The 23,972-nt window shown below is 41.1% G+C and overlaps 1 protein-coding gene and 3 non-coding genes across 6 annotated transcripts; all 4 read left to right on the top strand.

Moving 5' to 3' along the window:
- The first annotated feature begins 9,785 nt into the window (after positions 1 to 9,785).
- EIF4A2 (eukaryotic translation initiation factor 4A2) lies at positions 9,786 to 23,082 on the top strand. Of its 3 annotated transcripts, none has more exons than XM_054386254.1 (11): positions 9,786 to 9,802; positions 17,105 to 17,150; positions 17,241 to 17,373; positions 17,629 to 17,768; positions 18,865 to 19,033; positions 19,229 to 19,338; positions 19,469 to 19,612; positions 20,009 to 20,146; positions 20,420 to 20,509; positions 20,749 to 20,828; positions 22,300 to 23,082. In XM_054386254.1, exons 2-11 carry the CDS (start codon positions 17,127 to 17,129, stop codon positions 22,442 to 22,444), a joined length of 1,173 nt encoding a protein of 390 aa, XP_054242229.1. In that variant the 5' UTR covers positions 9,786 to 9,802; positions 17,105 to 17,126; the 3' UTR covers positions 22,445 to 23,082. The 3 variants fall into 3 exon arrangements, with proteins under 3 accessions (XP_054242229.1, XP_054242228.1, XP_054242227.1); XM_054386253.1 differs by lacking the exon at positions 9,786 to 9,802 and adding an exon at positions 15,752 to 16,082 and having other exon boundaries at positions 17,107 to 17,150; XM_054386252.1 differs by lacking the exon at positions 9,786 to 9,802 and adding an exon at positions 15,752 to 16,077.
- On the top strand, positions 17,485 to 17,555 carry LOC128971002 (small nucleolar RNA SNORD2). Its single transcript, XR_008489235.1, has one exon. It is a non-coding gene; the product is annotated as a small nucleolar RNA SNORD2 (small nucleolar RNA).
- On the top strand, positions 19,666 to 19,847 carry LOC128971000 (small nucleolar RNA SNORA81). Its single transcript, XR_008489233.1, has one exon. It is a non-coding gene; the product is annotated as a small nucleolar RNA SNORA81 (small nucleolar RNA).
- Positions 20,222 to 20,348, top strand: LOC128970991 (small nucleolar RNA SNORA63). The gene has a single exon (XR_008489225.1). It is a non-coding gene; the product is annotated as a small nucleolar RNA SNORA63 (small nucleolar RNA).
- Positions 23,083 to 23,972: the final 890 nt, after the last annotated feature.

Raw genomic sequence — 23,972 nt, forward strand, 5'->3', positions numbered from 1 at the left:
AACTAAAAAGCACCAAATACTTCTGGCAAATTAGAGTATTAAAAATGTTTTCCCTCTGCATGGACCCAATAACTTACTCAGCTGAATAAACACCCAGCAATAAATAAATACTTTAATGCTAGTTCACCAGTTTGAATCACTACTCTGTTCTACAAAAGGTTATTGCTACAAATGGTAACACTTCACTGATTTTATTGTAAAAGACCACATTGCTTGAAACCACAGCATAAGTATCCTCCAACACAGCTACACAGACATTCACTGAAATGGTTCATCCCACCTGCTGGGACTGCTGTGGCATCAAGACTATAGACTCCATAGATGGGACTGTGTCCTTCTTCTGCCATCACCTCACTGGTGAGGAAGAACTAAATAGAGGAGGACTATTTAGAGAACACAACACAGATGAATCAACAGGACCAGGAGGTCTTGGCAGGAGAGGTCCAGGAGGATCTTGAAAGAGAAGATAACTAGAAGGAAAGATCAGAAGATACAGAAGTGGAAAGGACAGAGGCAGGGTGGAATTATATAGATGCAGTGAAAAGAACAAAAAGCCTATAGCAACATCACAGCAAAAATGGAAACAGAGTGAAGGGAATGGAGAAGTGGGTGAAGATAGCATAGGCAAGTTGCAAAAATGGACAGGAACTGGAGAGGGGAGGTAAGAGTAAAAATAAAAAGCAAAAGGCCTTTGCAGGAGAGTGTCCCTAATCATGACAGGACAGTCCCCTACAAATCTCAGACTGTAACTCAGACTGCAACATTCCCTGACAGCGCAGGCATACCTGGCTCTATAACTAATCAAATTCTGCCTTTTTCCCTCCATTCATTTCCTTTCAAGCCTCTTTTCTTTTTCACACATGACAAGCACTAAATTTACGAAGCCAGGCAAAGGAAAGCTTTGAGTTTAGTTTTTTTTCCCCTACATATTGACTGGTAAGATTTTGACTGGTAAGATTTTTGTAAGGGGGAACTCTATGTATGCTGTACTATTAAAAGGAGTATAAACTCAAAATTATTTTTCTTTATATTACTGGAGCAATTTAATTAATTCATGCAAAATTACAATTAAAAAAAAAATAGATTCAAAGTTGAGAAAAAAATTTCTTTCTGTCTCTGATCTCCTTCATCTAAATGAAAAGATAGGCACACTCTTGATAAAGCTCACATCCATGACCACACGTAGTGAGACACAGACTGAATGGTCAGTACCAAGACTTCTAGATTGTTGACTGCCTTGAATTTACCACATGCTATAGTGATGAGGTTTTATTAATGTTGATGAGGTCTTACTAATGTTTAACACAAACATGTCAATTTTGACTTTGTGTTTTTTATACTGTTAAAAAAATAAATAATTGCTTAAAAATTATATTAAAATTCTGGAATAAAAATCAAAGTGTTTCAGTCTGTAAATTTTGAAACAGGATGTTCTGGTATTTTTAGAACAGAACATTTCAATTTCTCATTGATGTGTTCCCACAGAAAGTTTTAATTATACCAAAACAACACTTTCTGATGGAAAAATAAACTGCCAGAAAACTACTGACCGGGGTGTTACAGATCTGCTCCTGGAAAGCTCTGCAAAACTACAGGTTTCTCCCATTGTAGGATATTCAGGGCATCGCAGTGTGCTTTCCTTCTGGGCCAGCAGATGGCAGATTTTTTGGCCGCAGGGGTTTTAAGATCTCCAAACGAGACGGTTATGATTGACAGGCAAGGGTAGTTTAGTTTAGCAGTCAGCATTTCTTCTGGGTTAGGAATACTGCAGGTAAAAACATCACATCTGTGCAATTTGTTTTAAATATTAAGGTCTATCCACAAAACATATACAGTTACTTATTATAAGCAAGATGCCTAAATAATGCTCCAAGTGTGATTTTATGAATATAAAAAATAATAGCTAGTCCTGCAACAGAGGAATTCCATTCTTACTGATACAGATAATTGAAACTAAGAGTCTGGGGTATGAAAATATGTCTGAATTAAAGCACCGCTCTGATACTGCTGAGATCTAGAGCCACCTAATGGCCATTCTGCAGATGTCTGGATTTAATGTGCTCTTGTTCATTCCATCTGTGGCAAGAAAAAAGAACACATTTTAAATGATGGATGGCCTTTACTATGGATGGCCTACTGCATTTTTGTTTTAATTCAGATATGACCTTTTAATCACACCCAGCAATTCCAATCATCTTCTAATGCTAAGTTCAAATAGTGCATCTAGCCACGGGAGAAAGGTGTGCAGGCACCCAACAACACAAAATGGGGAGAATTAACAATGAACACTGACATTTGGTACGATGTAAAAAGCCATTTCTTTCCTTGGTTTCTCAGGTCTCTAAGCCAGAAAGAGAATTGTTGCTAGTTTAGGAATTTCAGCTCTGTGGATAATACGGGTCTAGGTGGCTACAGAGTTAGGAATGACAACACTTGCATGGCCATTGTACAAACAGAGCTGTACAACATACACATTCCTCAAATATTCTTTAAAAACCCAACAGGCATAGATTTTTCAGTTCTGTGACCAGCTACTCACACAGAACTCCTGCTGTGTTTACAAGACTACATTAGCATAATTCAGCCTCCAGAGTTTTAATTAAGCTTTAAGCGAAGTTCATTTGGTAAAATGTAATTAATAATACAATGTTTTACTGTGTTCTAAAATAAGAGGAAGGCTGCTTTAAGAAGGAATGACTGAAGGTTTTCCTAATTGGGTAAGGCATCTTGCTGCAATGAATACTAATATTACTGTCATTTGAACTGTTTTCAATCAGCTGCTCAGTGAAGACTCAAACCTAAGGTCCAAAGGAGTAACAGGGATTATAAACCTCACAGCAATTCTTTTCTCTTCTGCCATGAACACTGATAGGCTGCTCTGCAAGCTGAAGATGAGGCATTAAACTGCAGAGCAAGCCTTGCTGTTCCACTTCAAAGTGAATCACAGAGAATCAGAACTCCTCACAGAATCCAGAGTTATGCCAAAGAAGTGTATTTCTCATAAACTGAAGACCCTGAACCCAAAATATCTTTGAGAATTCACTGCACAAATTCAGTGGATGATTCTCCATCTTCCGCTGGCTGTACCTGTTACAGGAGCACTAAGAGACCTCTTGGCTTACAATGAGAAAGTAACTGTGTGAGCAAAAAACAACAGAATGAACAAAGTCAGGGAATGAATGAGGATGGACCTTTTATCCAGGGAGAACATGTTTTTAGCTGAAATTTAGATGACTATTTAAAAAAAAAATCAAACTGCTTGGGGTAGACAAGAATGGAGGATTATTGATCTCAGTGGAGGAACGTAATGCTCATCATCATCATCATCAAGGGATTGGAAGTGGCACTTGATGACATGCTTTAGTAGTCAGGAGTTCTTGGGTGACAGGTTGGACTTTGATGATCCTTAAGGTCTTTTCCAACCTTATTGATTCTGTGATCACGTTTAAAGAATGTTACAGCATGTTTGACCTTACAGACCCAAAACACTACAGTACAGTACCTTGAAAAACTCACCAGACACATGTAAAGGAATTTAAACAATAAAAGAACATTGTTTTGTTTCTTATTCTAACCCTGAAGTATGTCAGATGTTAATTCTTTGCCATTCAAGCCAGTACAAAAAAGATTAATGCCACAGAGAAATGAATTATCTTAATTCATACGTGCCAGCTGTTCTACTAGCTGTGTATTAACTAAGAGTACCAATGCTAACAAAATTAATAAAAATCAAGGGATATAATGGGACATACCTTCATTTCCCAGGAAATCAATCCAGTACTGACAATATGCTTTGGAAAAAAAATTTAAAACAACCCAAAAAAGTTCCAGGAAGTATCTAGAATTCAGACTGATCATTTAAGCAGTCTTGTGACTGCTAAACCCAAATCTCTTGTTTGAGCACAGAGGCCTGATTTGAAATTGTGCTGAGAAGCCTGTGCTCCCATTAACTTTAAATAGTGTTGTGGGTACTCAGCATTTCTAAAAATCAAGCCTTAGAGCACTCAGCCAAAGCCCATGGTGTAGAAAATGGATACTTCTTGGAAGAGGCCGAGATGGACATTGAGTAATGAAACACCTCCTTGCAAGCAGAAAAAGGTAATTATGGGTGGCATTAACCCTCAAAATAGCTCTTATATTTAGAGACATTTTGGGAATCGGTGCAGGCCCTGGTATTAAGCACAGCAGCACTGGTGGCTTAATAGCTTTTTTCATGCCCCAAATACAGTGATTAGAGTGTTCTGGGCAACATGTTGCCATACTTCCTTATTTTTCAGATCACTGCCATAATACAAGCCACATGGAAGAAGCAGGAAAAACAAGAATAAACTACATGATTGTCTCTTTCTGCAGAGTTCTATACAAATATAGGGAAAGATTATAAGTTTTACAAACAATTCCTCCTCCTTGTTTAGCTTCAAACATAAACCAACAAAAACATCTCTGAAATTTTCACTGAAGTTGATAGACCTGTTAGTCATAGCTGACTGTCTAGCACAGGAATAAAGTCAGTATGAGTGTTAGAATGAATCTGCACTTCACACACCGCACACAGTTAATCATCCAAGGCACTTCTGTATTAGCACTACTGCACCTCTTCTCTTTTTCACTGTAAATACATATCACCCACCCTCAGTGGTGGAACCAATGAATAAACATTCTGTTTGCAAACTTGTGAGAATAACCTGTCAATTAGTAACATTGTGCTATTGGCTACCTGTTGTTGTCAGTGAAGAACAAAATTAAATTGATCTAAGACTGCAACACTAACCTTCCACTAAATATTTACCTAAGGCAACCAAGTTTTAGTTTGCAGAGAGACCATCCATTCCTTCTTGAACTGTTACTCTACATGGAGGTGTTTATTATAGAGTCATGCTTGTTTGATTAATCACCTTACATCGCTGAAGAACCCAAACTGTTTTGATCCCAAAGTTGAGTGAACTCTTCTGAAACGCAGCACTTGAATGCTCTTGTGGAAGTTCATCCTGACAGAAATATTCACTCCAGCCAGACTCAGAGTAGAAGGTAACTAAACCCCTTGCTGACACTGAACAAAATCACAATCACTTGTATTGCCAGGGATTGCCCCAGTCATGGATTAAGACTTGATCTTAACATGCACCGGCTCAAGGAACCCATGCAAATCTAACCAGGATGTCATCAACCACTGACTGCTTTGGGGACTAAAAGAACAGTTCTCAAGACCACAAAACAAACTGTCTGCAGCTAATGAGTCTGACAAAATGTGTCTGACTAGTAAATATATATTCCTCATGACATACCTTTGAAATGGCCACTGATGTATCCATGATACATCATATGTATCATGATACATCGTGCCATTCATGACTGGCAAATAGCATGTGTGAACTAAGTGCTATAATCTCAAAGAATAAAAACTTCACAGTGAGAGTCTGTAATGTTAAATAAGATCTGAACCCCTAAAATACTTTTATTTATTTGCAGCCTGAATTGCTGATTCTCGATCAAGCCAACAGGCTGCTGTAGGAGAAATTCACCTGACCCAGTCTTCAAGACTCCAGGAGAAACAGCCAAACCAATGACCGTGCAAATCAAGATTTTGTGAGGAAGGGTTGTTCAACACAAGCACACTCAACACTACAGCAATCAGCTGGTTAAGCAGTATCTACACCCTAGTACCAACACAACTAAGTGTTGTTTGATTCTCTTCAAGGCCTCACTTTGCAAACATGGCAGCTGTGCTGGGTTTGCTACGCAGGGCATGTAGTTCAGTCACCTCAGAGAGAGCCAGAAGACTGAGAGAAGGCGCAGGTGAAAGATAATAAAAAGCTGCAATATGTAACCTGATAGATGTATAAATAGTAGCAGTAGTTTTGGATGAGTGTTTTGAAGATAATTTTGCAGTGATCATGAGAATTTTAGTCTACAAAGCTCACCCCATTAAAGAAATTCTGCAGAAAGCATGTCTGATGACAGTTCTGTAGTCAGTACTCTTGAGTATCTAACATTTAATCTTCAATTATTTATTATACATTTTCACTCAAAAGACATCTACTTAGATAAAAGAAAATTAAGGATCATTGACAAAAGGTTGTAACAGATCAATTTATTGTAACAATATTACCACAAAAAGTCATAATTTCACTTGCATTTTCAAAAGGTTTCAAAGCAGTGCACAGCAAAATGCAACAACTGATACATTTTAATACAGAGAGATTCCACCAGCTCAGGATTATGCTGAATTTTTTAGCAGCACTTTTTCTTCTTGCTTATCTACCTCCTGAGCTTTTTTTCAAAGCTATCTTTACCCAAGGGAACAATATTAATGCCAAAGTGGTATCAAAAAGCAGCTATCTTAAAGCAGCAGTGAGTATTTTCTAAATGATAAAGCTACTCTTCTTTCTCTCTCCTTTCTTTGCAGTATTTCCTCCTGAAAGCATTGGAGTGCACTTGCTTGCTCATCACTCTTGCTACCCTAAACAACTGAGATAGCTTTGTTCTTCTGCACCAGCAGTTCTGCTCATGAACACTGAAACTGAATTTCCTTTTTTAGACAGCAAGGACGCAGACTTTCTTCCTCTTCTCCCTCCCTCTGCCTCCCCTCCCCCTGCTACAGTCTTTGCTGTGCCCTCATCTTACCTTCAACAGCAGAAGAAATCCATGCTGCAGTTTTTTTTCCTCCTTCGCAGCTCTATGGCAACAGCAGCTCTGAGGAAGCAGTCCTTTACAGTTCTTTCTCTCTTTCCTTCTGCATAAAGATACATTGTTTGGCCACTAAATTAGCAATGATGTAAATTAACAAACACAGTTCCAATGTGATTTCAGAAAAAAAATGTGTGCTCCCAGGGGGGTAAAAAGTTGTATTCCCAGAGTTGCTGAATGTTAGCAATGCAAAGGAGTAAGAGTAAAGGAAATCAGAGAACTCCTTTTGGGTAATAAACTATAAAATCATCTTTGTCATAACTCAGCTTTTTTATTTTTTTTTTAATAGAAATGTCTAAGATAACTAAAATATATCACCCAAATGAAGTCCTGAAACTCTTAAGTATCTGTCCCTCTGATCCCCTCCCTGAACCCAGTGGTGGGGAGTAAGCAAGCAGCTGTGTGGTGCTTAGTTGCCAGCTGGGGTTAAACCATGACAGTATCTTGTCATTAATAACAAATAAAGACTCAGACAAACAATCAGTGGGTTGTTTGTTAAAATTCCTGCTGAAATCACAGGAATAACGACATACAAGATCTTGCAGTCTTGTAATCCACGGAAAAGTGTTTATCAGAATAATCTAGAAATGGTACACAGGCTACAGAGAACAAAAGAGCAAAGAAAATACGCCAGTAACTGGGTGGTTACTGAGTACTACAGTATCTGCCTGCTTAAAAATTAGTATTTTACTGACTTGGCTACTTTTAAATTAATCAGAAGACTGGGCTACAAAGAAATGTGGCACACAATAGCAAATTAACAGCTGCTCTAAGACTGAGAAATAATTATTACCAGAAGCTCTCAAATTAAAGTACCTAGCACAACATAAACCTACTTTGAAGAGAGGCATTTTATTTATTGCAAAAAAACTCCCAGCAAGTGATAACCTAATCACTTTAAATCCATACATGAAATAAATGAATCAATGTATTTCTGCAATTCAACGTGAACTCTCTTTTCTGTCTCTTGCTGTGCAAAGAACAAAGGCTTCTGGTCACTGCCAGCTGCTGTGACATGGCATGTTAAAGCACATGCCTTGGATCAGCACCAGCAATGCCACAGCTTCACCTGAGTAAAATAAGGTGATAACCTGCATTCTGTCTCTGCTTGCATCAGTGAATGTCCATGCTTGCTTCTGTCAATGGACCCCAGGAAAACATAGGCAGGTGTTCCTAGATGCAAGCTGAGAGAAAAAGAATTAATTCTCTACCAACCTACATCTTATATCTTCATTTTTGTCTCATCAGGCAGTACACAAGATGATACAGAATAGCATATTGGAATCTGTTAAAGCACAAAGACTGGCCTACAAAGGCTTTGTGACACTATAAAAACCCCCCAAACAACAGAGCAGAGCAGTGACAAGACAGTTTTTCAGCAGCCTGCTTGACAGCTTCAGCTTTATGGGCACACCTTTCAGACCCAACCACAACAACAGAATGCATCTGTCACATTGTTAAAGAGAAAAGCTTTTCAATATTTATATTTTTCATCCAAAAACCCTCAGACACCTTAACAAACAAATTGTTAAACAAGTCACAATGTCTATCTTGATCAATTTTTTTTAACTTTACCTAGGTAGAATCTCAACTTCCACACAGAACTGATTGTTTTGCAGGATGAAGCAGAGCACCTAAAGCTATCAGTCCCAACCTTAAGTAGTTTATAATCAAAGAGGTCCTTCAAAGACAGGAGATGTAAATTTCATTTTACTGGCAGGTGAAACAAGGGCACAAATCTGAAACTACTCATCTACAATTTCTTATTAAGTCAGTATCAGTGGCAGAAACAAAAGTTGTGGAATCTGAGCTACAGATACCTGCAGAAGTGAATAGTCTCAATTTTCTTTCAAAAAGCATAGCTCAGAAGAAAAATTCTGACAATGCAGCTCATTTTATTAATGACAAAGTATTTATTGTTAACATTTACATGTTGTAACAAACTCCATAAACTGCAGAACACTCTTCTGGAGGTTAAAATGCTCTACTAGAGAAGGAGGAAGAGACTTCAGTTAACACACAAGGCTGGACATGGACAGAAAGAGCTTCTGTTAAAAAACAGTGTAGTGGTTTCTATGATATCTTACTCTTAATGTTCAGGGACATAGACATATTAAATATTCTGAGAATGTCTGTTAAGACACTCCTACCAAAGCTTTCTGTGCAATGCTGTATCAGTTGACAAAACATAGCCATTTTGTTATCACTGATTTGAAACGGGCCCTCATAACTCACAGTGCTGCTCATTAACTCTGAAAAGCACAGTGTGTTTGTTCTAACGTCTGAAAGTGCAGTTTGGATGGGGAAGAACTGAGTTGCATGACTAGGTTCCACCAGTCAGGACATGAAGCATCTATCAAGCTAAGTGTATCCACAATACATATTAGAGATTATTAGGTTTCTTACCACGAACTCTGGTTGTGAGAATGTCGCCCTGTAAAATCAAAGAACTACTTAGCCATTTTGGTGTTTTCACCTTGGTCTTGTTTCACAGGCATTAGTTCCTCCCACTAAGAACGTAACACTCAACTTTTTGATCACTAAGGAAGGGGAATCAAAATTCAAATCAGGGCACATGTCTGCCTATAGCGGCTGTTCCAAAAACTAAACAACTGAAATCAGCTCAGCAGCAAAAAAAACTTCAAGCAGCTTCAGTGAATTCCAAATTGAGTAACCATAAGGGCTACATAACTGGGTAACCAATATCAGAAGGAAAAATGTTTTTTTCAAAAGAACACAGAGGCTCATATTTACCTTTCTCTCAGAACTGGGAAAAAAGTACTCTGCAGAGCATGTCACAGAAACACATGACATGCATTATTTCATGGCAGTACAGAAAAGCAAAATCACAAATGTAACTCTGTTAGGATGTTAGCAGCAGCTGCCACCTGCTTAATCTCTCTAGCTTTCTTTACTTTTGTAATAGAAAGAACAAACTCTACCCTGAAAGTAGACACATAACTGCTATTAAAGATTTCTAGGCCTCCCACCATTACTTATCTCCACTTTTTTCAAACATATGTCCACACATCACCTCTGAGGAAAACACCATCATAGCCATGTTACAGAGAAGTAAACTGAAGTGCAGAAAGAGCTCTCAGTCCAATAAAAGTAAGTCTCTAATAAATATCATCTGTTCAATTTTAGTACTAAAATTACATGCCTGTGGACACACAGTTTTTAATACATCAGAGAACAGAACTAGACTGACTCCATGTTCCGGGCCTGACTGCACACCTCAAAAACTGCAAGAATCCAACTGCTCAATCAAGGAGAACATCCAAGACCTAAAATTATGATTATTGAGTTTTAAAGCATGCAGAGGACTGAATGACTAAGTCGTGGAAAGAAAAGTGTATTCCCATTCCAAGCATTTGGGTTGGGATTTTATCATGCCAACATTCTTATTACTACCAGAATAGTTACTAAAATCACAGGACCACCATAAGTGATCCCATATGATAATTTTTTTAATGAGTATAAAGTAAGAAAACTAACAGTAATTTACATATTTCTTCTAAGAAAGGAAATACTAACTTTCTAAGATTAACACTAGTTTTCAATTAGAAGCCAAATGTAATGCTAACTGAAGTGGGAAATTCTTCACAAGTTCAAAGGCCACTAGATTAAAAACCCTGTAGAATCACACAATAATTAAGGTTGAAAAAGATCAAGTCCAAACATTACCCTAACACTGCAAAGTCCACCACTAAACCATGTCCCTAACTGCCACATCTACACAGGGATGGTGACTCCACCAATTCCCTGAGCAGCCTGTTCCAATACTTAACCTCTCTTTCAGAGAGGAAATTGTACTAAATACCCAATCTAAACCTCCCCTGGTGTAACCTGAGGACATTTCCTCTCATGCTGTTGCTTGTCACCTGGGAGAAGAGACTGACCTCCACCTCGCTACAACCTCCTTTCAAGGCAGTTATAGAACATGAAAAGGTGTCCCCCAGTTCCCTCAACCATTCCTCATAAGACTTGTGCTCCAGACCCCTCAGCAGCTTTGTTGCCCTTCCTTGGATAATATGTATCTATTATAAAAATAAGAAGTATTTAACTTCCCATTAGTTCTTTAGATTTTTGATCCTCTAAGAAAGGACTGAGAATACCAGGTTCCTCTGAGGCCCTAGAATATTTCCACCACTTCCTTTCAGCAGCAGGTCACAAGTACACCTTTAGTGTTGCTGTATCCCTCTGCATAAAAATGAAACCATCTTTCTTAAAAAATTATAGCGAAATATGTAACAGATAACTTCAGACCTCTGAAGGCACTAAGATCACTACAAGTTTGAATTTAAGCTCCAACCTCTAAGATGAGGTACTAGATGAATAACATCCAATACAGAATTCACATAACTTTGTCGTTTCTTTAAAAAAGAAGTAGATTAGTCTAAACCAGTTTAACAAATGATCATCATGAAGAAAAAAAGGATCTTACTTGGAATGAGAGAATTTAGGCTGAGAAACAAAACTCCACCAAACTGAAGTAGGTATACTCCTCGGAGACTGGTGTTCAAAGCAATTAGGGAGCACACTGCCAGGAACCACCACACAGACATTTCAGATGAATCAGCTGGTCAGGAAAGGGTCCTATCCACCCTGTATAGGTCTGAATATCTTGAATAGACTGAGCACGTGGGACAAGTGAACTAACTCAAGTAGCCCAAATCCCACTGCCTTTCTATAGTGCTGGGCTCCTAAATCATTTAAGCATTTTTGAAAGAGTTCCTATTGGCCTAGCACACAACTTTACAGTGAGACAAAACTTCCACAGGGAGAGAACATTCCATGTCTGGAAGTACTTTCAATTCACTCAATGAAGACATCATTAAGATTTCACAACACAAGTTTGATTACAGTTACAAAGAGTAGAAATATCTGTCAAAGCATAACAAAGTTGGAAAATGACTTTTAAAAAAGCATGACAAAGCAAGCTCAGTAGACTAATGCGCTAGAGTCATCATAATGTAGATTTCAGAGTACCCTGGGACAATGAAGAATACAAAGTGAGCTCACTCTAAGCACTGAACCCACAGCATCTTACAAATTCTTTAGTTTGTTTTAGAGTATAATTTCAGTGGAACTACAAAAAAGTGTATCCTAGCATTAATGAAACCGTGACTGCATCTAAATTACAAGCATGGGAGTCCTGGAATTTGGACTTTCTCTCCCCTGGAAATCTGCCAGAATCTTTCCTATCCACTCCTACATCTGAGGAAGCATGCTTTTGTTTAGGCAGGATCCTTTGGGAATGCTGAACTGAAAAACATTACTTCTTACTAACAACACCCTAACAAATCATCTTGATTCTTAACGTGACCTACTCTGAATAAACTCTGTTTACAATTACTTTCTTAGCCCTGCTAGTTGTGGCAATTGAATAATGTCCAGGATGTGCTCTAGCACCAGACATGCCAATGCAGGGAAGGAACTTGTGATCTCCCACGTTTCCCAGGAAGTACATGACAGCTTCATGGTAAATTCAAATCATGGTAAGAGATTTCTAAAAGGAGATTTCTGCAATTTCCTAGTGCAAACTGTGACATCGCCTTTGCCAGAATATTGATGAGCAGGGATTGCTCAACTCGAGCTCACTTTCAGGAGGTGTCAGCTCCTACTGCTTTCTTTAGATAGCTCATTCTCTACTTCAATCTGCATGAATAATGACTGGAAACCCAGCTGCTAAACCAGCTAGTCCATCTGTTACCCCCTGTTGATAAATGTATAATTATGCTCACTCTCACTAAAGAGCTCATGATTCACCAGGATTGTCTTTTGGGGAGAGACATCTACTTAAGTATATATGTGTACATGTAAATGCGGCCATGGATCCTATCTTTAGCAGCACAGACGTATTATTTAGTATCTTTTTGGTATCTCTTCTTCCTGATGATAACATCAACCTGTTCCTTGAGGAGCAAGTTTTCAGTTGAGACTGCTCTGGAAAGCTTAGTAAGATTTAAAGCCCTAACAAATCCCAGGGTCAATCCAAGAGTTTTGTGAGTAACAAAATCTTAGCTTCTGATACCTCTCACTATGATGGTCCATGTTCAGATCATGAAGAGTTCCAGGCATAACATGGCTATCACCAGTCTAAAAGTATACAAATTAGATATGAGATCACAAATGAAATGGCTGTTTGCCCTCCTGTAGCCAAAGAATTATTTCCCAAACACTGCATTCAAGTACACTGGGTTTAAAGAGTACGAAATGTCTAAAACTTTCCCTCTAGTACAGTTAGGGTCATTGCTGGGCCAACAGTGCTGAATTTCTGCTGTCTTGTTTCACAAAAAGAGAGAACTGATTCACGTGTTTCCAATCCTTCCCTTATCCAAAATTAATGAAAAAAAAAAAAAAAGAATTCTCTAATTCTCTCCCCTTTTCATTTGGTGAAACAAGTCAGTGATTTTCACTGGATGAGACACTGGATTCCTTTTCTCAAATGCCTTGATGTCACATCCAGGAGAATCTCTTAAAACACAATTTCACACTTCCAGTCATACAGTACTTAAGGCAAATACAGAGCATCTATAGCAGTGGATCAAAACGATAATGAACCAGAGCAAGTAACAGCCCAACTCATCAGATTTGTCAAACTCTGCCATGACCACATGACAGGAGGTATGAATACACACACAGATGTTCACATTCAAGCACCAAGTAGATCACAGATGAACAAAATCCTGAGAACAGAAGTTTCAAGCTCCTCTCTAAATGCCAGTGATCAGCCCTAGGGCAGGTGATGCTGTTTTACTCCATAGTTCTTTCATGCCTGCATAAAGAAATCTTGGCATCTGACTGAGAGCCTCCCAGATGCTGTTACTGCACACAGTGGATAACAAAACCCATTTTTAAAATCATCCCTTGGTTGAAGTAAAAAAAAAAAAAAAAAACTTCCAAGGTTGTTTTTTGGTTGTTTGTTGTGGTTTTTGGGTTTTCTTGTTTTGTTGGCTGGTTGGTTGGGATTTTTTTAAATGGGATGAAGTTTGGCCAAGTGGAGTAAAACAAGACTTGCAGCAAGTTAGAGCAAGGGAAAGTGTCTCCTATAACTATTCATAGAGAGCTAGGAAAGCCTTGTTGAAAACAACTTTTGTCAAAAACCAAACCTTTGAACTGGTTTGAGTGCACAGACAATCTGAAGTGATACAAATTCTTTACAGGAGAAGATAAACCAGGTACTTGTTTCTGACATCACGAATGTTGCTTTTTTAAAAAGACATTTAAAACCTGTGGAAAATGATGGCTTGTCTTCCTGAAACTCCCACATCAAAAAATATTTTTCACTCAGGTTTGCAAATGCTTTAAGACCTAACTGCAATACTTATATAAATGAAAAGAACCCAGATACATTCTGCTCCTTTCTTAATAAAGATCTTAATCAAGATCCTTAATAAAAACAAATATTCAGTAGTATTATTTCCATTTAAACCTAGAGTGATCTTTAATGGGAAATCTAACCACGCCAGCACGAAGCTGTGTTCATGTTCTTCAGACCACCCCATTTCTGTGACAGCCATAGATTTGTGGGTCCACACAAGCTGATGTCACTCATTTCAAAAGGCTTGTGGTTATTGTTGGGTGGCTGTCTCAATTGCAGATACAAGAACCATCCTCAGTATTTTCTCCCTAGCATAAATGGACACAAGTTGAGAGCATTAGGGTGGGTCAAGAGAGGAGCTGCAGTTACATAATTTAGCCAAGATAACACTGGTGTTGCACTATTTCTCTAGGTAATATTGCCCCAGCAGATGCTACCATAGATAGAGCTAATGTACATTCAGTCTTTCAGAGGTTCCCTATATGGATATTCTAGATGGTTCTAAACAATTTACAATATTCTAGACAGGTAAACATTTGGGTTTCTCAATCACTGCCTCCATTTGTTTACACACACATATATATATATATATATATGAAATCACTATGGAAACAAGTTTGAGAAGTGACACACATAAAGCTATTAAAGTGGGCAAAAATTACTGCTCACAATTTATATTGTTTGCCCACATAAGAAATATTGACAGATTATTTTAAAACCTGAGAAGAGCATTAAAATTGTAATTTTTTCCCTACAGTGCTGTGTAGATCACTGGGCATGATCACTGATCATTTCACTGAATCAGTCTGCACAGTAACATTTCCTCTCTGATTTATTTTGGAATGCACTAACCTTCAAATCAGTCCTGACAGATTGTTTTTGCAGACACGGCTGTACGAGGAACCGCAGCACATCACAGCACCGCATTTCCAGCGGCACCCTGAGGACCACCCTGCCTGTCTCCTACAGTCTCCAAATACGCCGTCATCCCCTTTAGAAATGATCCAGCTTCTAACACCCCGTGACAAATCTGCATGATTCAGCTTGCTGCTGCCTCACACCCCGGCTCTCCCCCGGGCCTGCCCGGCCTGCTCACCACAGCGCCGGTTTCCACACAAACGCTTCCTGAGCTTGGGCTCACCGGAACTGGGCTCAGCAGGTCCGGGACACAGCATAGCTAGGGCTCGGGCCGAGAAAGGTCGGACCTGCAAGGAGCCCTCAAACGCCACTATTTTCCGCCCCTCACCTCACTGCCCCATCGGATCCTGCTCACCCCTCGCTCAGCCCCTTCCAGCCCCTCACCAGAAGCTGAGAAACAAGAATTCGGGGTGTGTTTTGACTACCAGGAAGGAGGAAGCCATTTCGGTGTGTAGGAAGAAGGGGCCGAGCCCTGGGGCCCAGGCGCCGCCTGCATCCGCCCCAGGAGGCCGCTCTCCTATCGTCCCTCACTCCAGGGCTTTAACAATAACGGACATGGCGGAGGGAACGTGGCCATGACGGGATGCCATTCTATCCCTCCGTTGCTGCCGCATGCTCTGCTCGCTGCCTTTCTGAGCGCGACTGCCAGCACCCCCACAGTCCCGGACCACCCTGGCCCGGTCCCGCCGCACACCCCGCCCCACAGCTCCGCCAGGCTCCCCTTCCCCCTGCGCTGCAGCAGGGCCGGAGCAGGAAACCCCGTGCACAGGAGCAAGTAGGGAGGGGGCAGAGCGGGAGGAAGGAGCGAGGCGCTGTCACGCCGCTAGTGGTGCAATATCCTTCCGCACTCGGAGGAAAGTAGTTCTACGTTCCCCTGACTTTGTGGCCTCGAGATGGCTCAGGAGCCCTCTTCAGAGTATCTCAGACAGTGAGATGAGTGTAATAGTTTAGGAAAGAGGCTCAATCCTGAGGGATTTCTCTTTTTTTCGCAGCGGCGGGAGATGTATATCCATGCGCAAAGCAGAGCGAAACGAGTCCGGCATCGGAGCGGCTATATAAAGGAGGCGCGGCGGAGGCTTTGCCTTTTCAGTTGAGGACTGAGCTGGTGGTCGGAACATGTCAGGAGGCTCCGCGGATTATAGCAGGTATGGTGGGGCGTGCTGAGGCCGCGGGCTGTTTTCGCGTACGGAGGGTCGCTGGGCAGGGCGGAGCGGCCGGGGAGAGCGAAAGAAGTGCGGCTGGGTGTTTGGGGGGGGCTTGCGTGCACGCTCCAGGCGCGCTGCGAGGACGGCTCGGCGCTGGGGTTACACAGCGCCCGACCCCTCCCGCTTCTAGATGTTTCGGTCCCGTATTTCCCCTTACTCGCGGTTCAGCGAAGCCTTAGCTGTTTTCTTTGGGGCTCGATACTCGGTGGTTGGTTTCCTGTCACCTCCACCCCTGAAGAAAGGTTTGGGTTTAACTTAATCATACCCATTGAGCTACGCTTTAATTGTAATGTTTGAGGGCCGTATTCAGAATTTTTTTCCTAAACTTATTCGCCCTGCCCCTTTGCCCCCACCCGGCTCCCGCCGTTGGCTTGCCCCGGCTTTGCGGGCCCGGCTGCGGATGAAACCATTTTCCCGGGGAGGGGTGCGGGGCGCGGCACGGGCGGCCATCGTGGGTTTGCGCAATGCTGGGGGTGGAGCTCTCGCGAGAGTCGATGGGGCGGGGCGGGGGAAGCGCAGCGCAGCGCCGCCGGGAGGCCGCTCCCCCCCGCCGCCACCTCCCCCCCCTCCACCTTGGCCCTGGCTGCGGCAGCGGAGCTGGCTTGGAGTGCGCAGCGGCAGCGCGGCCCGGCCTGCTTAGCATGCTGGGTGCCGACTGTTAAGCGCGGCACGTGGTGGCAGCTCTGTATGGCCACACCGTTCGCCTCCGTTCGAGCCGTGGTATTTATGGTGGGTTTTTCAGTAGTCTGAAACCACTGAGCCGCGCTGTAGCTTGAAAGATTGGATGATCTGTTAACGTTGAGATCTGAGGACTTGGGTCGAAGGCACCCAGGGCAGGTCGGAGTTTTTGCTTTGGCAAAATACCAGAGCACCTGCTGGGATTGATCTGTCACGGGTTCCAGAGGTGTTAACTCGCTTCTGCATGTTAGTTGCTCCTGTGTTAATCGCTTGTTTTCTTCGGTGGCAGAGACCATGGCGGCCCTGAGGGAATGGACCCCGATGGTGTCATTGAGGTGAGAACGTGTGAAGTGACTTGAAAATGTAATCGCTGATGGAGACAGATGTTGGATTTAACATTTTCTGTGTTTTTTCCTTTGTTACAGAGCAATTGGAATGAGATTGTTGACAATTTTGATGATATGAATTTAAAAGAGTCCCTTCTAAGGGGTATTTATGCTTATGGTTTTGAGAAGCCATCAGCTATTCAGCAGAGAGCTATTATTCCGTGCATCAAAGGTATGCAGGTGATTCATTTGTTGATAACAACATCCGATAATTAGGAAAACATTGTAAAATGCATACACTGTGTTACTAATCTGTGATGCCTATTTTTAATGGTTACTGAACAAGTGATATGATGGTACACCATCTTTCGGGACTGACCTGAAATGGAGAGAACTCTTAAATACTGATCACTTCAAACAGAATAAAATAAAACTGAAAACATGAATGACCTGTGGGAGCAGTAAATGTGTATCCTACTTTTTTTAGGGTATGATGTGATTGCTCAAGCTCAGTCAGGTACTGGCAAGACAGCCACATTTGCTATTTCCATCCTGCAGCAGTTGGAGATTGATCTCAAGGAGACCCAAGCACTAGTATTGGCCCCTACCAGAGAACTGGCTCAACAGGTATTGATAGTGTAGTTAAAAAAGCTGCTTGTGTGTTGCATAGGTTTCAGGTTTCACAACTGTGAGACAAATACAGACTTCTTAAGGGGCTGTAACCTATATCCATTCAGAACCCGTTTTGTGTTGAGTAATGGGGGTGTAAACTGGCTTTTGTCCCACAAGTTCTCTGCCTGCTTGGAAAGCTGAGCTGATGCATTGAAGGAATGTGCTGGGGCAGGTCGGCAGGAGCCAGCTGCTATGCTGTGTATAGTTCTGAGGGAGCACCTTCAGCAGAAACCCAAAAATGTTATTAAAGCCCAGTGTTCTGAGTGGAAACAAACATACTTTTCAGAGGCTATTTGAACTTGAGTGCAGTTGTGCAACATGAAAACTGCAGTGAGCGTGTGATCACTTCATTGTACTTTGTGATGTTTTCCTGACTGTTACTGCATGTCTGTTTTACCTTCAAGGCTTGGCATTTTGTTTTGCTAAGTGGGAGCATTTAAGAAAGCTTACAGGATATTTTGGGATGAATGTAAATCAGGTTTGAAGTGAATTTAAAACAGAACTGCCTTTTTCAATTAGCATATGCTGAGGTGCCAGTGCTATAGTGAAGGTAAAGGTAAACAGAGTAAATCAGATAGGAAGGGGAGCTAACAAAGGGGGAAAAACCTAAACCAAAACAGATCCCTGGAATTAGGACCTCTGGTCAGAATGTTTAGTCTTTGTTCTACTCTGAAGACACTGGGGAGGTGAGATTTGTTGGAAGCCTGGCACATAGTTGTGCACTTGCACAATCTTCATGAATTTCCTGCAAGTGCTTAAGATTCTTTAACATGAGTTTGCTTTTGGAGGCCCTGCTTTTAATGTAGCAGATGATAGTTCAACTAGTAAGGACCAAAATCTCACTTCAGTGCCTCTGACTTAGTTCTGTAGGGAAGAGCTTTGATAACAAGTAGTTGGGCAAAATCACTAGCAACTGGCCTTTTCTAGCCATAAGCTTGCATAGTCCTTGTTTGCTGTCTTAGCTTCCAAAGCTACCCATAAGTGGCAATGATACAGGGCTTAATCTTTTCATGTACCAGGAACTGCTATTAATGGAAGGGTTTTATTTTAGATTCAAAAGGTAATTCTGGCCCTTGGAGATTACATGGGAGCAACATGCCATGCTTGCATTGGTGGCACAAATGTTCGCAATGAAATGCAAAAACTTCAGGCTGAGGCTCCACACATTGTGGTGGGAACTCCAGGGCGTGTGTTTGATATGCTAAACAGACGCTACCTGTGTAAGTATGAATTCAGTTTTGCTTTTCATAATAAACTCCTAATACAAATCTCATACCTAGTAAGAGCTCAAGTAATGCAATTGCATTCATTGGAAAGAGCTATATTGGAAAGCTTACTCTTAAAGGAGTGTGATGTCAAAGTATTTGGTGTTTTTGAAACTTCATGAGATATTCTTTTTTGTCTTTTTTTAATAGCACCTAAATGGATTAAAATGTTCGTTCTGGATGAAGCTGATGAAATGTTGAGCCGTGGATTCAAGGATCAAATTTATGAGATCTTTCAAAAATTAAGCACGAACATCCAGGTAAAAAAACCTTCTACAGGGTTAAAACTGGTGGATGCAGACTTGGCTACAGCGTAGCTAAGAGCTGTTGAATTGCTTGAATCCAAGTTGGCATCCTAAGTACTTGTTGACACCCAGTAATCCATTCTAGGTTGTGTTGCTGTCAGCTACAATGCCAATGGATGTGTTGGAGGTGACCAAAAAGTTCATGAGAGAACCCATACGTATTTTGGTGAAGAAGGAAGAACTGACTCTGGAGGGTATCAAGCAATTCTACATTAACGTGGAAAGAGAGGTTGGTATCGGCTGAACTTTCTCTGCCTGGAAAAAGTTAATGTTTAAGTTCTCACCTTCTTGTTAAAGCACTGTGCTAAAATTACAGAAACCAAGGCTGAGCTTTGGTTTCTGTAGTAATGCTAGCAGAGTATAGACAAGAAGAAGAAAATCCATGCACTGGATCCACAAAGACAAGGGTGGACCTCTTTCTTAATGTCCAGTGTCCTCTGTCTGAAGATTTTGGTGCAACAGTTGCTGCAGAAACGTAAATGTCTTGTATCAACCTCTAGGGTCATACTTGAATGTAATTGCTCTGTAAATTAGTCACAAGCTTATTCTTTGTTGAAGAGTGTCTTATTCTGTGCTGAACTGTCAGTGGCATGAGGCATTTCCTGATCATCTTTGCTCTGTTCAGGAGTGGAAGCTGGATACTCTCTGTGATTTGTACGAGACACTGACCATTACACAGGCTGTCATTTTCCTGAACACGAGGAGAAAAGTAGACTGGCTTACAGAGAAAATGCACGCCAGGGACTTCACTGTCTCAGCTCTGGTAAGAATTGACATTTCCACAAGTTGTGTACTGCAATGTGCAAACTGAAAAACAAACCAGATGTATTTGAGTGAGGAGCAGGAAAGTTATAATACAGCTGTGTGGTGCTGTATTATCGTTCCCCCTGCTTAAAGAAAAATGTTTCCATCTATCCCTACCTGCTTCGACCTCACAGCAGGTAGGGACGCTGGGTTTCATACATCTCTTGTTAAAAAGGTGTTTCACTCTGGAGTGTTGGAACTATACTAATTTTAAATTCTTTCTGCTCTACAGCATGGTGACATGGACCAGAAGGAACGGGATGTTATCATGAGAGAGTTTAGATCAGGATCGAGCCGTGTCCTGATCACCACTGACTTGCTGGTGCGTATTAGCTTACCCTGAACAGGTTAATGCTTAAATTTGGTACCAAAAGCTTCCTAATTCAGTGAAGGTTCTTGTAGCCTGAACTGTTGAAAGCATTTTGGAAGAGTAAAGACTATGTTCCACTATGGACTACACAGTTGTAGTTCGTAACTAACCATATGGCCTACAAAAGCATTGGATAAGCAGCTGAACCTAAAGCCTGTAACTTGCATTCAAGACTCTCTATTGCTTTTCAGGCTCGTGGCATTGATGTCCAGCAAGTGTCACTGGTTATAAATTATGACCTGCCGACCAATCGTGAGAACTACATTCACAGGTTGGTTTTCTTTCTCCTTCAGTTGGTGTGCTCCACTGAATGTCCTGTCCTCTACAGAAATCTGCACAGAGCCTCACCTGGTTTTTCCTTTAGTCCTTGCCAGTGACTTGGAGGTGTTGTGCATCCTTTCATACAGTAACTGCCAACAAAGCCAGCAGGAAGTAAAAGCTTGAAAAAAAGCCCTGACTTTAGCAAAGCTATGGTTCTGACATGAGGGAAGAGCAGAGCTTTTGCACAATAAAAGCAGTGGGAAAACTTAGATGTGTGAGTTCAGTGATGGCTGATCATTCCTTGAGATTTGGGAAAGTTGCCAGCTACTGAACTACTTTTTTGTCATGTAGGTTGTGCAGTACAAGAGAAATTTTTGGTGTGGCATCTTGACAGCAATGTCAGCTCTCTAGGTCTTAGCTCATCTTGATGCTGCTTGGTGACAGTCCTTAATATTCTTAGCAAACTAGTTGTGTAGGACAGCCTTCACTTGTGGAGGTCCAACTGGGTTCATATTTTGTGTGCCTCGTTTGCTCTTGGTGGCTCCTCTTAGAGTGGGATGCTTTCCTCTGTGGTGTGTCTTCTGGTAGCAATTTTGAGTTGTTTCCCTAGGTTTAGTTAACTGCTTCTAGTGACTGCCCTTAAATTAAGTAAACTGTGCTTTGTTACTTGATGTAAAAAAATACAGGAGTCGATAGCAGCAGTTGATGACACAAGATGGTGCTCAGAAACGGCGTTGACGTAATTTAGGACGTGGATTCGTAAGCGGCACAGTTTGAATAAAGAGCGAGTTGGTATTTATTTATTTCTTTTGTCATGATTATTCCCTAAGTTTTGTGAGCAATTTGTGTGTTTAGCTCTTGCTGATTAGGTGCTTTATTGTGCAGTCTGCAGGGAGGTAGAACTTAGGGTGGGTGCAATTGTACTGTGATGTGTTAGTGACTGACCTGGGCTTATCCAAAAATCTTTGAGCTTGGATTTTTCAATTTTTTAAAGAAAACAAGCTAAGTTTTCCCACTGGAAACAGTTCTGTTGAATTAAATTTTCCAGTTGAGTGCTGTTTCATGTTAGTGGATGTAAGTGTATTTAGGAACAGTTGATTTTTGAACGGTAGCTACCTCCTCTATGCCATGTGCTTGGGACTGGATGCATGTAGTTTGGGTGTTTGAACAGAGGGGAGGGAGACCAAGCTAGGACTCTGTAACACAGTACCAACCATTAAATAAAGATCTTACTTTGCAGCCAAAAAGAGTAACCTTTTCTGCTCTGCTACCCTTCATAGGATGGACACCACATCTGTACTGCTGGCACTAACTGCTAGTCTCTCTGGACCAGGCATGACTTTAGTAGCATCTGGTCCTGTACACACAGCATAAACTGGCCAGTGGCACATAAAAGCGCAGCAGTTAATGAATGGATCTTGCAGACATTGGAAGTGGGTTGGAGTGGTTAACCTCTATAAATGTGTTTTCTCTTTGTGCAGAATTGGCCGGGGTGGTCGTTTTGGCAGAAAAGGTGTGGCTATCAATTTTGTCACTGAAGAGGACAAGAGGATCCTGCGAGACATTGAGACTTTCTACAATACTACAGTGGAGGAGATGCCGATGAATGTGGCTGATCTCATTTAATCCCTGGGATGAGGTGGTTGTGAATGCAGTGCTCGCTGTTGCTGAATAGGCACTTCACAACGCGCATTGTGCTTCTTTCTTTGGGGATACATCGAATCTTGTCTCAATGCTCATAACGGATCAGAAAAACAGATTTTTGATAAGCGAAGCGACTTTCTGTCGTGAGCTCTTGTGGGGAAAGCCATTGGCTTTATCCACTTTAGGGTTAGACTGTTGGGGTTGGGTGGAAAGTCATGGGGTCTGTAAATTTTTTCTTTATTAGAAATTTATTTCCTAGTTCTGTAGAAGTGGTTGTATTAGATGTTCTTTATCATTTAATAATTTACTTATGGACTAAAAGATATAAGTGCTGTATAAAGTCAGCCAATTATGTTAAACTAGCCTACCTTCCTTTATTGTATGTACTTAACATGGCAGATTGAATTGGAAAGGCCTTTCAAAATCTCTAAACTTTTATAAGAGCATTAAAATGCATTTGTTTCATATGTATTTATTCAATAAAGTATTTAATTAGTGGTAAGTGTGATCTGGACCCTGTTGCTAAGCCCCAGCAAGCAATCATACTATTGTCTTAGTTAGGGTTAAACCCAGTAAAATTTGCCATATTGCACATGTCTTAATGAAGTTTGAATGTTCAATAAAATACTTCTATATTCACTTAAATTGTTAAATAGTTGCTTCTTGGTTAGAGGGGAGGGTGACAGCAGCTCTCTGACCTCTCTGAAGTGTGGAAGGTAAAAGTGCCAGCTTTTTTGGAAGAGTTGAATGGGTGTGTTCATGTTCTACCCACATTTGGGCTTCAGCAGTTACAGTGGGCTCCGAGGTGGTTCTTGTAGGCAGGGACTGGTTTTGGAGTATTTTTGGGTGAGCTTGAAGTGCCAGTCTGGCTCTAAGGTGACAGCATTGGTGATGGATGTGCCTGTAACACTGAACTACAGCAGGCCTTCTATAATCAGTATGGACCTGGCAGGACTGCCTGCATCATTTGTGCCTACCATCAGCCTACAGCTTTTTAATGCCCTTGGGAAAGTAGGGCAGTACAGGGAAACTACAGCATCCCACTGGTATGCAAAATAGCATTTATGATAAAAAGTACCCATGAGTTCAAGGCATTGCCAACACACTCAGCAACCACTGAACTATGTTCTTTATACAAGAAGTAGCTTGAAAAATTGGCTTGTGAGCAAGAAGGGGAAAATCTAAGCAACTTCTTCACCCCAGAGTAAGTGGGGTTTACATTAGTTAATGCTTAGGATTTGATACAGGCTATCCTTCCTCAGGAGCCAGGAAGCTTCTTCAGCCTTCATTTTAAAGATGTCCTTTTGCTAAGTCAATACTTTCCAAAACCAACCTGGGCTGAAAGGAGCAACTCATCCTTTCTCTGCTTTCATCTGATGACCAAGTATAATTTTTATACTTATTTCTGGTGCATTTATTTACCTTTCCATATATAAGTTTACAAGAACCACAAAGCAAGAGCAGCACTGACCCCACAGCAACCAGTGATCTCTAACCTAGTGGGAAAAAA

The sequence above is a fragment of the Indicator indicator genome, chromosome 13 (genome assembly GCF_027791375.1).
Source record: "Indicator indicator isolate 239-I01 chromosome 13, UM_Iind_1.1, whole genome shotgun sequence".
Lineage (NCBI taxonomy): Eukaryota > Metazoa > Chordata > Aves > Piciformes > Indicatoridae > Indicator > Indicator indicator.